The sequence below is a fragment of the Camelina sativa genome, chromosome 20 (genome assembly GCF_000633955.1).
Source record: "Camelina sativa cultivar DH55 chromosome 20, Cs, whole genome shotgun sequence".
NCBI lineage: Eukaryota > Viridiplantae > Streptophyta > Magnoliopsida > Brassicales > Brassicaceae > Camelina > Camelina sativa.
In genome coordinates this window covers 9,351,011-9,365,538 of record NC_025704.1, presented here as the reverse complement: position 1 = coordinate 9,365,538, position 14,528 = coordinate 9,351,011, and the positions used below count along the sequence as shown (strand labels likewise).

The following is a 14,528-nucleotide window of genomic DNA, read 5'->3' as shown; positions in this document are numbered from 1 at the left end:
CCCAGGCCTGAATTTTAAAAAACCCACAAACTAAAACGGCTTTAAAGAACTCGGGCCATACCAAAAATTAAACAGGTGAGAATAAATCAGTAGCAAAACCGGGTTAAGCCAATCTTGTCTATGTATTTGTTTGGGGTCTAATGCTGAAACCGAAAATTTATTCCAAAATTATAACTTTTATATGTTTATGTCAAAGTTAATATCATTTGTATGTGTATAAGAGAAAAAGAAAAAAGAAACTCTAAAAAATGCATATTTTGATCGGTTGAGTAATTAATTACTGTATTCTATGTTTGTTTTTTAAACAGGATACACAATATCATGAAATAAACGAGAGGGAGGAAATATGCGGTGAAACTAAGAGACGTGAAGGAGATCATGGTCGGTTCAAAAGATATGAAACTTAGCTATTAACTGTGTATATATAATACAGATTATAAACCTGAAACTGTATTTTATGAAATAGCTCATTGATTAACAAATGTCGACACATTGTACACAACTGAAATGTGATTAAACTAAACGTAAAAAAAAATCATACAATAAAATATGCGTAAATATCTCTTTAATTATAGATTAAACCTAAAATACCATGCGTGGAGGTACCGATCGAGCCCGGAACATGACAGGATTAATTAATTAAAGTAAGAACTTCGTACTTATCTAGAACTATTCTCTTTTTCTTTTAATCGAAAACTATGTACTGGACTACTGGTATACCTTTTTGTCTATTTGTCAACAAAATAAGTTAGGTTTGGCTTTAAAAGAAGAAAGGGACAAAACCACAAAGGAGAATGCGGCATTAATAGTTAAAGCACCCGCTTTTGGGTTAACCAATCATTCGAATATGAAAAAAAGAATAAAAGAAGAAGCAAAATGCTAACCTACGCTACTACCCACCCATCCAGTGTTTCTTTATACAAACGAATACACAAAATTTATCTATGGTTAATGATGAATCATGGACGTGTGTGTCTTCCCAAACGTTTTTGTCTCGAGTATATAGCGGCGGCCTAAGAGCATTTTACTGGGGAATTCTCTCCCAGTTACTCTTATTTTTGGGGCTAAAAAAAAATTAAAAACCCCAACATTCAGTCCATTAAGCAGAGAAACGTTACTACAGGAAGGAATTGAGGAACGGCATAAGTAACGCTATGTGGCATGTTTTGGTTGGTTGCAGGTTTAATTTAAAAAAAAAAAATTTTGTCATTTTCTTTTCCTTCTTTCGCTATCTTCTCTCTTCTCTCTTCTCTCTTCTCTCTCTCGACGGAATCCCTAAAACTCATAGTGATTCACCTCAGCAGAATCCAATTCAGCAGTTCCAGGTTAAATTCAAGGAAATAGAAACTGGTTTCAAGACTTGGCTATCGAAACAATCAATACCAGTGGAAGCCGCCGTAGTCTCAACCATGAGCGGTGTCCAAGGAGCTTTCATTGGTGGTCTCATGGGAACACTTTCTCTCATGCTGGCGTTGACCTTCAAGCCATAGCTTCCACGAAACAAGCTCAGGTTTAATACACTCTCATATATTTATCCACATCTTTCAAAATAAGTTAATGTTGTAATTGAGGTATGAGTGAATTGAGATCTGTAATGAAACGGATTAGAGACAAAGAAGATATTGAATCTGCGTAAGTTTCAATTCCTGTGAGCTGCTTCATTCACTAATATTGTAATCTCTTTGTATTAGATGTCTTGATAAGTTTTTTTGTAATTTGGGATTAGTCTTAAGAGTTTAGTTATCATTAAGAAAAAAATATCGCAAAGCTTGGATTGAGATGCAGGGGATCGGCTTTTAGCTGCTCTGTCCTTGGTTGCACAACTTGGGGCAGAGCTTGCCACGACTTTAGTGATTGTTATCTCAAAGGTGTGTACTATATACCGTTGTTTACACAGGCAGTTTTATATGATGGTTGGTCTTGATATTGGCGAGCATGACTTAGTATTTTACGTGTTTCTCATAGTGGAGATAGAGGTAATTGGTACATAAGCTTAAACTTAGTATGATCACTCATTGCTTTTATGTATGTTAATGCATTGACATCATATAGGGGATTAATATTAGAGAGATGCTTACCGGTGCCAAAATAATGGATGAGGCTACTAGAACAACTTCAGTAAGTCTTACTTGTTGCAGCTTGTTTTAGAACTACCACTTCTTGTTTTGTTGAAGAAGAATTTTACTTGTTGCAGCTTGTTTTAGTAACCATGACTTATTCTATAGCTTATGAATTTCTTTTTTCTTTCAGTTCAAAAATAACCCTGCAGCTCTCTTAGCTATGTGTTGGTACTGGGCTTCAGATGGTGTTGGCTCCAAGTAGATAAGATTTAACGATCTTCCATCGACTTTTCACATCCAAACTATCTCCTGGTATAAGAAATTTGCAGGTACATGGCATCCTCTTTGCTGAGAGTTGCAAGTGAGCATAGTTCGGTTGTGGCAGTTATCGGGAAAGGGCATATCAAAGGAATCAAGAAGAATTGGAAGCAATCTATAACGGTCTGATGTTGTTTCAACCTCTAAATGAAGGAGCTTAATTTTATTTTGGATTGTGCTTTATTTTCGTTTCATATGGAAACTGTAGATGAATGATCTAATGGAGATACCGAGCGACAAGTCAGTCTTTACGGTAAAGAGGATAATATCATCAGTGGCAATGGTAGTTGCAGGGACAGCTATAGTTTCGGGTATACTTCTTGCAAGAAGAAGGTGAAGAAGATTGTGCTTGGTGAAGAGTTTTTTCTTCATTCTCCTCAGTGCCATACGAAGGAATGATACAAGCTCAAAAGTAACTTTTACTTTTGTACCTTTGATTGATGAAAATAATAGAGTTTTCTTTCTTTTGGGTTTTTTGAATTTCGAGTTTCTCATATCAATTGAAGTTTGTAAAATTTTATTGTTTTCTATTTTATGTAATAATAACAAATTAAATAATTGCTTTGTTATTTTAAATAATTAAAGTTTTATAATTAATAAACTCAAATTAAAAAATTATTGTTTAAATGCTTGAGCAACCTTCTTTGGGTTCTCTAATAATAGAGTGATTTTGCTTAAGTTCTTTTAGGATTGTTTTACTTAATTTATGATTATTTATATAATTAATTAATATGAGAGTAACTATAATGGGTTACTCCACTAATGATGGTCTAATAAGAATATACATAGTTCAAACTACATCGCACGTAGAAGTAGTAGTAGTATACATAATATCAAAGTCAATTAACCAATATACAGATTTATTCGTTAAGACATGGTAATTGGTATCTTATCTTCTCTTCAAAAGTCAAGCTACGTGTGATATAACTTTAAATCCCTCAATTTCTATGATTTTTTCTCATATATATATATATATATATATAGTATCTTTCAAATCTGGTTGTATACTATTTTGAAAAGCTTTTCTTCTCCATCTTAAAAAGTCGCATTGCTTGCTACACAACATCGAAGGTAATAAATGAACTAGGAAGGGGACCGAATGAGAGAGATCGAGAGGATGGGCTACGGTTCGGTTACTAGTTACTACTACATTTAGGAGCGATGGTTAGATATTTATAAGTGGACCATGACCTCCTAATATCTTTTGTTTTATTGACTTATTTTATATAGCCCACATGAGTTGTCTTTTTAAGTTTTGTACTCCCTCCGTTTCATAATATAGGATGTTCAGAGGATTATTTTTGTTTCATAATATAGGATGTTTCCAACTTTCTATGCAACTTTTAGATTAATTTTATATTTTCTATTATGCAGTCTTGGGTATAATTGGTTAAACTTTTTAAAAGTAACTTTTTCTTAATATGTGTGTTTCTACTAAAACATCCTATATTTTGAAACGGAGGGAGTATTATTTTATTTATTAATACAAAAATATGTTTCACCTTCCTTATTCGGGGTTATATACCTGATTGATATTTTTAAAAGATAAGATTAATATATATATATATATATATATATGTTAAACTGATAAGAATATAAATTATGTTTACTTTCTACCGTACTACTATATGTGGTATGAAAAACTATGAATTTACCTATCAAACAAATGTGTAAAAAGAAAAACGTCAGTTAATTTTTTTTGAAATTGAAATTATTATTTGCCTTTTAAACAAAAAAATGGAATCTTATCCAACCCACCAATTTTCTCAGCCACCATTGGTTTTTATTAATTTCTTAACAACCAGAATTGTATTTTTCCAATGGTATTGGTAGCATAATATTCAACTCAAATAATATATATACATATGGTCATGATTCCCACATTTTATTACCAGATAAACAATTTGATTTTCCTTAATTTAAATACTTATATGCATAAATGTTTGTCGAGGTGTAACAATAGTATAAAAACATTATTGTTTCTGTCATTTTATGGAATTATCAAAATGAAATTCAACATCAAGAGAATATATATTTTTAAGGATAAACTCAACATTTGTCTAAAAAACAAAAATTGTCTTAAAATACAAATTCCAAATAAGCTAAAAGTTATTTTCCTCCTTTTTTTCTTTTTTTTTTTTCTTTTTGTTTTTTATAATGTACCTTTTTTGCCGACTGGTATAATAATGGTAATTTTTATTTAAGACCCAAAGAACAAAAAATGCAAAAAAAAAAAACAAAAGTAAAATTTTTCATAAAGCACTCTCTCTCTCTCTCTCACAATAATTGTTGAGATCAATCTACTTCGTTCCTCTCAACAACAACAACACCACCACCACCACCACTTCTTCTTCTTCTTCTTCCACCTAAAACCCCAAAACCATCTTCACCGATCCATCTCTTTAAAATAAAACAAACCCAACTTTTTAGAGTATTCCTAGAAGTCGCATGACCTTACGTAGCTTAATCCTTGAGATGCGCTCGAGGCCACATCGTGTGGTCCATGATCTTGCCGCAGCTGCAGCTGCCGATTCAACAACTCATGGGTCATCGCAAGATCACCGTTGGTCAGAGCTCCCTGAAGAGCTTTTAAGGGAGATTCTGATTCGGGTCGAGGCAGCTGACGGTGGCGAATGGCCTTCACGACGTAGCGTGGTGGCTTGCGCCGGCGTTTGCCGTAGCTGGCGGTTACTTATGAACGAAACCGTCGCTGTCCCGCAGATCTCTTCTAAGTTGACTTTTCCAATCTCTCTCAAGCAGGTAAAGTTTGATTGAATTAAGACATAAAGTTTGATTTTTTTTTTTTTTTTTGTTGTTGACCATTTTTTAAAATTCTAGACAAAATTGAAAAAACCTGAATTCGATGTTGTGGTTGTGGTGTCGTGATTGAGAGCTTCGACCTTGTCAACTAAAAGATTGAGAATTTAGCAAACGCTGCTCTCTCTGTGTTTGCGTTTGTATTAGTCTCAAATGCTGAGTAGCTTCTATTGAAATGTTGTTCTAATAGAAGAGGCTAATAAAAGTTTCTTGCTTTGTTCGTTTGTATCATTTTGCAGCCTGGTCCAAGGAATTCTCTGGTTCAGTGTTTCATCAAACGTAATCGAGTTACACAATCGTATCATCTATATCTTGGATTAACCAACTGTGAGCATCAATCTATTGGAGTTTTTTTTTTCATTTCTCGTTTCTTGGTTCTGCAATTTTATAGATTGACTAACTTTCTTTTATGTGTCTGTCCGCGCAGCATTAACGGATGATGGTAAGTTTCTGCTTGCTGCTTGTAAGTTGAAGCACACAACTTGCACTGATTACATTATCTCTTTGCGTTCTGATGATATGTCCAGGAGAAGCCAAGCCTATGTTGGTAAAGTGAGGTGCGTATATATATGATCACACACTTTGGTTACTGATTCAAAGTTTTCAATATTGATTCAAGAGTCTTATCATATTGTTAGCATTTTGAGATTGGCATTGATGGATTAGACATACTTAACATGATCGAGTAATCTGAATGCCCAATAGAGTTGCTTTGCCTGTTTTATTTTTGCTGTTGATATATAAAAGCTCTTGTTTATATTATTATCTCTCTATCTACACTCAATGTTGATAATTTGCTCTTTCTAAACTTGTGGAAGATCAAACTTCCTAGGAACGAAATTCACAGTCTTTGATGGAAACCTGCTGCCATCAACGGGAGCCACAAAGTTGAGAAAGAGCCGATCTTCTTCTAATCCTGCAAAAGTCTCATCAAAAGTTCCTCTTGGAAGTTACCCTGTCGCTCATATCACATACGAGCTGAATGTGTTAGGATCACGGTACTGAATTTTTATCGTCAGATTTAATTTCCCAATTTGAAATATTCTCTATCTCAAATTTTCATGTAAACTTTTCTCCAACGTCTCTTTGGTCTGGTAGATTAAGTCATAGTTTTTAAAATCAAAACTAGAGATTCTTGGAAAGAGTTCCTGAAAATGGTATTGATATTTCCATTCTTGAATTTTCCAAACTTTTGAAATATAGAAGGCGAATAGCATTCACTTCGGTTTGTTGTGGTTGCGGTTCATATTCAGTTTTTTCAAACAAATTAAAGTTTTAATCAGATTTATCTTTGGTTCTAAGTGTCCGGTTTGTTTTGGTTAAACCAGATTGGCAACCTTTGATTTCAATCAAATCTGATTTGTAATCTTCTTGATGGCACTAACAGGGGACCAAGAAAGATGCAGTGTCTAATGGACACAATACCTACAAGCGCAATGGAGTCCCAAGGAGTAGCTTCGGAACCATCAGAGTTTCCATTCCTCGGTACTCGGTCAACTTTCTCCAGGTCTCAATCAAAACCATTGCGGAGCAGCTCTAGCCACTTGAAAGAAACACCATTAGTGCTGAGTAACAAGACACCACGGTGGCACGAGCAGCTACGTTGTTGGTGCTTGAATTTCCATGGCCGTGTCACAGTGGCTTCAGTGAAGAACTTTCAGCTGGTGGCGGCGGCAGCACCTACCAGTGTCAGTGGCGGTGGCATGGGGTCGTCACCGGAGAGGCAGAACGAGCGAATAATACTGCAGTTTGGGAAAGTCGGGAAAGATATGTTCACGATGGACTATGGATACCCTATCTCAGCTTTCCAGGCGTTTGCCATTTGCTTGAGCAGCTTTGAGACTAGAATCGCTTGTGAATGATTTGTAAAACTTTTTCAAAGGCATCGTCTGTATTTATCTTTCAAAAGAGCATTTTGTAGCATTTTGTAAATTGTGATCTTTTATAAGAACATTTGAGATCTTGTATTTGATAATGTTACAGTTCCTAATGTTATGTAGCATCTTTTGTAAGTCGTGATCTTTTGAAAGACCATTCATGATCTTGTATTTGATAGTGTTACAGTTCCTTTACTTGTGTGGCATTTTGTAAAATTGTTATCTTGCAAAAGCAACTCTAGTGCTTCTTTTTTTTCTGATATTTATCAACTCTGTTGCTTATGTAGTGCCATTACTCACACCGAAACAAGTTATGTGTCTTAAGCTTCAGGATTTAAGTTTTGTGAAGACATGGTCGCAAATAATTTTACACTAGGGACAAAAACTATATAATGCTAAAACAACATGAGACTTTTCTTTTATTTACATATTGCATTTTCTTCAAGCGGTCTGCAAACTAGGTGCACCAGTGCCTGAACCTATGTTCACTGTCTTGGTTTCAACCTCTGCTGCTTGATCGTATGAGGTCAACTCAAATTGACTCAGGTTCCGGACAAAGACTGTGAAAGCATGGAAATGCTCTGGGGAGAAGAAAAGTGCTCCCATTCTCTGGTAAGTGAACAGATCAATTCCTGCATTCTCATCCTTCAGATTCTCAACGATTCTCTCGAACCCACCAGGAACCGGAGCAGACGAGTTTTGCCCTGAAACAACCACGCCTTGTTTCTTGCAGGCTGTTTTGAGGTGGGCAAGTAATGATTCGGGGCTTGAGAGAGACTCAGGTGACTGATGCTCATCAGATAGATCCATTCCCGGTATTATCATTCTACAAGAGTTCTTTGCGAAGATCTCCGCGATAGCTTCGTACCTGTCTTGACCATTAGGGCTGTAGAATCCAGCTGTTAACTCGGAAGGTTGAGATCTTAGCTTGTTCCATTGGTGTAAGAGAGGTAGCTTCCCACATATAGGCACTCCAATTCCGCTAAATGCAGATGAAGCAACAGAGAGGACATGGTCTGCGTGGGATGTGAGAAGAGACGAGTACCAAGACAAGAAGAAATCACCATACTGAGATTCCCAAGACCCGCCGTCTGAGAAGAAGGAAGAGGAATGAGGCTGTTGATCGTAAGCAGGAGCATCGTGTGGACCACCAAGTCCCCATAGAGGGTTTCCTGTGGATTCAGCGTAGCCTTTGAGAGCGGAGAGCATGTGTTTGTCATAACACTGGAACTCTCCTGCGCCAGAGGGCTTGGCGTCGTGTTGATGAGAAGGGTATCTTAACTCACCGTCAGGTCCCAAACCTAATGTGATTCCCTGCAAAACAATGACCAAAAGATCAGGAACTAGAACCAGAGTAGACATGACATACTCAGTATGTAAGAGCAAAACAAAGATGATATAGTACCGTGATAGTGTTGCCCATGTAATCAGAGAAAACAGACTTGAAACTCTCACAGAAACCTCTGTAAACTTCCATAGGTGTCTTCCCATCAAGAACAGGAACATCATCAACTGCAAACGACAAACACTCTTTGTACTGTTTCCCATATCTGTCCGTAAAAAAGACCCCTGGCTCAGCTTCACCAATCTTTTCCACCCAGTCAGGTAGACCAATACCCGGGTTTACCGATCCATGGAAAGAGAGCGAAGCGTGAAGCTTGAGTCCAACCTTCTTAACAATCTCAGCAACTGCTAAGTAACCAGACCAATCATATTTCCCTGAAGCTTGTTTCTCAACCACTCCCCAAAAGATTGGTAACTCAATGCCTTCAACACCAAGTAGCTTCAAAGCTTTGAGCCCAGCTGTGATGGCTTTCAAGTGGTTCACGTTGTTACATTCTGAAACTGTGTCTAGCGGAAGCCCAACGAATAACTTCACGCTCTCAAGCTGCAACAAAGAACAAAAAAACATGTTCTCAGAATTTGGATCACAATTAAAGAAGTAAAAATCAAATCTTGATTAAGTTTCTATGTATCATACGCTCTATCTCAAAGACCCAACTAGGCAAATTTTATAACAGATCTGAACAAATCTGAAAATTTTAAGAAGAGGGTTATAAAAATTACCGATTTAGAATTTGGAGTGGATTTAAGAAACGGGACTCCATCGGAGACGATGGCTTCGCATTTGACAGATCTGGAAGAGCAACGGATCGAGAGATCCTTGAAATTCGAGCTTTGGCTCAAGAAAGTAACATTATTTCTCGATTCGTCTGAGGTTACAACGGACCCGAACCTAAATCCGAGTTCTCTGTAAGCTAATTCAGCTCTGCAGATCCTCGTTTGTGGGTTTCCAATCACTGAAACTTCCATTTTTTTTTACAAAACGAAAAAACGAATCGATAATACAAAAACCTAAAAAAAGACCCAAATTTGTAGCGGTAGATAGAGAAATGGATTACGATGAAAAAAAACGTCTTTGACTCAAAAGAAGGAACACAAAACTCTATTTGCTTTTGCTTTGCGGATTTGTGGATTTCGTGAGGATTATGGGATTTGGTTTATATAAGGGAAGAGAGAAACGTTTAATGGATAAAACGGTGCCTACTTGGACATGACACGTGTCGTTACCAGGATGCTCTCATATTTGTAGCCGCTTATATATTTCACTTTTTTCATTATTATTTTCGTTTTCAATAATAAATATTTTTAAAGTATGACCACGAATAATTGAAACTATTAAGGAATACACATATCATTTTATTTTATTTTTGTCAAACACATGATACGTAATATCCTTCAACACTTTTAAAAGTATTTCTAGTGGTATAGTTTTATCGAGGAAAAAAAGATGATACAATATTTGATTATTGACTTACTAAATTTTGTGGTCAGCTATTTAAATTTTAATCTAATTCTTCTTCATACATTTATCTGATTAACAAGATGTAATATGGTTTTTAACCAAAAAAACAATAAGAAAAAGATGTAATATGGTTTCAAACTAGTTTGAAAAAGGACCATGTATATTTAACTTAATTGCATTTGAAAAACTTCTCGATCTCATCGTTTGAGACGAGTAGCGTACGGTGGTAGTATGGAATTTAGCATATTTTTTCGACTGATTTATTCTTCAACTATAATCTATTCATTTCATCTTCACATTAAGACCAAAAAAAAAAAAAACAAAAATCTATTCATTTCAAGAATACCGAGGAGATCGGAATCTTATCCAAGTTAACCGTATAAACCTATTATTGCAAGATTCAACGAACAATATCCATAAACATAAACGTTCTGATTGGTGTATAATAATGGAGAGTATTATTATTTATTTTATTTTTATGATTGCTTTGCCAATATTATGAAAATTATGGGCTTCGCCCCTCTAGTAAAGGACTCAAGGAACAAGAAATTGTATTTATTTCCATCATTGGGAAAACACAATCATATTCATAGGTTGTTCGAAATTGACGTTACGTTAAAAACGGAAACAGTAATAAGTGGATAACATTGTATTGTACCGAGAAGCCAACGTGGTAATGAGAAAAAGCCACGTCATGTCAAGTTGTCATTGACGATGTCACGAGCGTGTGACTTATTTTTAAAAATTTAAACTGGCTGTGATTTTTTAATTTAACGTACAGTAGTACTGGTTCAGACAACTTGTAAACACGTGTCGTAACATGGGTGGTTAAATAAACCCATGCTGACTCAGGTCCATGCAAGTATGTTCCCCCCACTTTTGGATTCTGTAATCTGTACTGTACTCTGAAGCCGCGACTATTGATTTGTTTTTTCGACCACATCCTCTCTCTGCTTCTCTCTGTGTGGTTTTTAAGATTTTATCTTTTTTTTTTTTTTTAATGGTTTTGGAATACGATAAAATACGTGTACACGTTGTGGATTTTAGTTTTGATATAGCTGTTTATAGAGTCTTGTAACTTATCCATTTTACAAGTTGCAGTAAAGATATATAGCTGTTGTTACCCAATAGTGAACTCTGGTTGGTTTTTAACCCATATAGCAAATTCTCAAACCATTAAAACATCGTCATCTATAGTTTACTTATTAGTTGGATCTAGTACTGGCTATATAGTAGAAAAAGAAAGCTAGAATAATTATTTTAGAAATTTATTTCCGAAGACTTTTAAAACGACATATGATTTACGTGTTTATTACATGACAAGTGCAAATGTGCAATGAGAGGCGTCGTGGCGCTTTATGTATCACTAAAACTAAAAACAAGGAAATTGGCGTTTGGGAACCAACAAAAGGCCTTTAAGGTCGTCGTGTAAGGTAGGTTTGAGTTTGAAACATTCGGAACCAAGTAAACCATTTCTTCCACTTGCCACCTTGATCAATGCGTATACGATTTCCATTTTCTAAATTCTTAGTTTACAATTGCCATGATTGATTTTTAACTGAAATATAATTATCTAAACTTATTTGTCTTTAATCACAATTGTCCAAGCATAATCTTCACAAGTTTACGTTTCGTGAATTTTCTCTCGCTCTTACAATCCCATTTTTTTATTTTTTTTTGTCCTAAAAGTATTTTAATGTTTTCTCACATGGCTCACAGTCGGTGCACCAACGAGGCAACGAATATTGAATTATTTTTATATTTTCTTCAATATGTAGTCAATATTTGGCAATTCTACTTCGTTTGAATACAAGCATGTTTTTCTTAATCATGAATTAGGTTTTTCTTTATTACGTACGTACGTGAATTTCTCTTATCCTCTTTGGATTACATTCGCATTCTCATTAAAAGTCAAAATTCCGATCAACATCTAAAGCGCTAATTCTTTTTGAAACATGACAGCTCACATAATTTTTCACTTGTTTTACGTCACAATATTTTGACGAATTTTTTTATGATTAAATCACGAGTGGATGCAAATAACATGAAACCCAAATCTCACGTTATTTAACAAACAACAACAACAACAACAAAACGTTTTATACTAATAATGACTTCGGATTAACCCAAATATATAGAAAAATACTTAGGTTCACCCCTAGGGGTGAACCTCTCCATTCACCCCCTCTTCTCTCAGCCAATCAGAATCTTCCATCTAATATTTCATTTAAAAAATAAATCAAAATTAAATTAAAAATCAAACCAAATTAAAGAAACAAATTATGTATACTTTTAATTAAGGAAAGTTAAATATTGGCTTGGTTTAGATTTTTAAAATTAGAACAAAATTATATGTCGGTTTGGGTTTACAAATGAAGTGGTTAGGGTTTAGATTTTACAATTAAAATGAAATTATATGTCGGTTTGGGTTTACAAATAAGGTGGTTAAGGTTTAAATTTTACAATTAGAACAAAATTATATGTCGGTTTGGGTTCACAAATAAGATGGTTAGAGTTTAGATTTTACAAGTAGAACAAAATTATATGTCGGTTAGGGTTCACAAATGAGATGTTAGGGTTTAGATTTCACAATTAGAATGAAACTATATATCGGTTTGGGTTCACAAATGAGATGGTTAGGGTTTAGATTTTACAAGTAGAACGAAATTATATAATGGTTTGGGTTTACAAATGAGATGGTTAGGGTTTAGATTTTATATATGTCGGTTTGGGTTTATTAAAAAGCGGTTTAAGTTTTTTAATTTTATAATAATATATACAGATTTTATTTCCTTATTTTATAAGGGGGTGAATGGAGAGGTTCACCCCTAGGGGTGAACCTCTCCATTCACCCCCTCTTCTCTCAGCCAATCAGAATCTTCCATCTAATATTTCATTTAAAAAATAAATCAAAATTAAATTAAAAATCAAACCAAATTAAAGAAACAAATTATGTATACTTTTAATTAAGGAAAGTTAAATATTGGCTTGGTTTAGATTTTTAAAATTAGAACAAAATTATATGTCGGTTTGGGTTTACAAATGAAGTGGTTAGGGTTTAGATTTTACAATTAAAATGAAATTATATGTCGGTTTGGGTTTACAAATAAGGTGGTTAAGGTTTAAATTTTACAATTAGAACAAAATTATATGTCGGTTTGGGTTCACAAATGAGATGGTTAGAGTTTAGATTTTACAAGTAGAACAAAATTATATGTCGGTTAGGGTTCATAAATGAGATGTTAGGGTTTAGATTTCACAATTAGAATGAAACTATATATCGGTTTGGGTTCACAAATGAGATGGTTAGGGTTTAGATTTTACAAGTAGAACGAAATTATATAATGGTTTGGGTTTACAAATGAGATGGTTAGGGTTTAGATTTTATATATGTCGGTTTGGGTTTATTAAAAAGCGGTTTAAATTTTTTAATTTTATAATAATATATACAGATTTTATTTCCTTATTTTATAAGGGGGTGAATGGAGAGGTTCATCCCTATGGGTGAACGCAAGTATCGTTCAAATATATATATTCGGAGTGGGTATTGTAACAAAACTTGAAGTATTTAGTGAAATGGGCTTTCAGATATCTAAACATAAGCCCAAATATATTAATTTCGTTTGTATGAGTATTGTGCTCCACACGTCTCCCACATTCACGTCCAAATTAGTTAAAAGACCCTGCGTCCGTGCGCAAGACTAAAGATCAATGATAGAGGTCCTAAGAAATTTTTGTTTAAGTCTTCTGTTTATGTGAAAAATGAACGATAAACTGATTAGAATTGAACCCATGATTTGAAAAAAAAAAAAACAATTGGTCATATAGTTTAAAAACATAACATCAAGTAATTTCGTGGGTGATGTCGTGAGGATACATTAATACAACATGCATGTCGACAACTAATTGATACTAATACATTGACGGGAGAATATGTCGTAAGTCTCCGGACCATAAAAATAACATTTGCAAAAGAACACAACAAAACAAGAACATATTAAAAACTCGATATTCATAATTAATACACGAAGTTGGCTGATTCAAGGTCCAACAAAAACCATTAAAAAACAAAAGTACCAATCAAAAACTCATTAAAGACAGATCCTTCTCAGCTAACTTCATTTTATCTTCGTTCTCATCTCATATTCTCACCTCTCTTATAGACTCATTCATCGCATCTTAAAGGACACAAGAAAGAATGGGTGGGATGTGTATGTCTTCGTGTTGTGGTGGTGGTGACGATAATAGTTCCAGTCTATTAACACATCTCGTCATAATTGTTGTCATCTGTCTCTCTCTCATGGCTGTCTGTACCTCCAACGAACGCCGTACAGCCGTTCGTGTCGTCCGGTGCCGTTGACCGGTACAACAAGTCATTTATATATATCATCAGATCACATCTCTACAAAAAGATTTCTTCGGATTCTCTTTTTATTATGTATGTGTTGGTTCTATATATTAGTGATGAATTATGGTATGTCTTATTTTTTTCATACCAAATATATGGATTAGAATGATAAAATCACATAACATCCACCAAAATTTCACTATGTAATAAAGTATCGGGGTTAAAACGAAATAAAGTAAAATACTTGGGTTGTTTTAGAAATTATTTTATATGTGTTTGAGGATGAAGCTGGTTTTAGATAG

General features: G+C 34.6%; 3 protein-coding genes and 1 long non-coding RNA gene across 5 annotated transcripts; 3 read left to right on the top strand and 1 right to left on the bottom strand.

Annotated features, from left to right (window-relative positions):
- LOC104770199 lies at positions 892–2,936 on the top strand. Of its 2 annotated transcripts, XR_764500.2 has the most exons (4): positions 892–1,976; positions 2,053–2,118; positions 2,251–2,501; positions 2,587–2,936. It is a non-coding gene; the product is annotated as an uncharacterized LOC104770199 (long non-coding RNA). The 2 variants fall into 2 exon arrangements; XR_764499.2 differs by having other exon boundaries at positions 897–2,118.
- On the top strand, positions 4,602–7,263 carry LOC104770198 (tubby-like F-box protein 11). Its single transcript, XM_010494588.1, has 5 exons — positions 4,602–5,138; positions 5,435–5,522; positions 5,623–5,752; positions 6,014–6,193; positions 6,583–7,263. The coding sequence occupies exons 1-5, from the start codon at positions 4,827–4,829 to the stop codon at positions 7,055–7,057; spliced, it is 1,185 nt and encodes a 394-aa protein (XP_010492890.1). The 5' UTR covers positions 4,602–4,826; the 3' UTR covers positions 7,058–7,263.
- Positions 7,376–9,552, bottom strand: LOC104770197 (inactive beta-amylase 9). Its single transcript, XM_010494586.1, has 3 exons — positions 9,140–9,552; positions 8,478–8,960; positions 7,376–8,386 (listed from the first exon to the last, which is right to left on the bottom strand). Exons 1-3 carry the CDS (start codon positions 9,383–9,385, stop codon positions 7,514–7,516), a joined length of 1,602 nt encoding a protein of 533 aa, XP_010492888.1. The 5' UTR covers positions 9,386–9,552; the 3' UTR covers positions 7,376–7,513.
- On the top strand, positions 13,966–14,483 carry LOC109131336. The gene has a single exon (XM_019242187.1). The coding sequence runs from the start codon at positions 14,077–14,079 to the stop codon at positions 14,236–14,238; it is 162 nt and encodes a 53-aa protein (XP_019097732.1). The 5' UTR covers positions 13,966–14,076; the 3' UTR covers positions 14,239–14,483.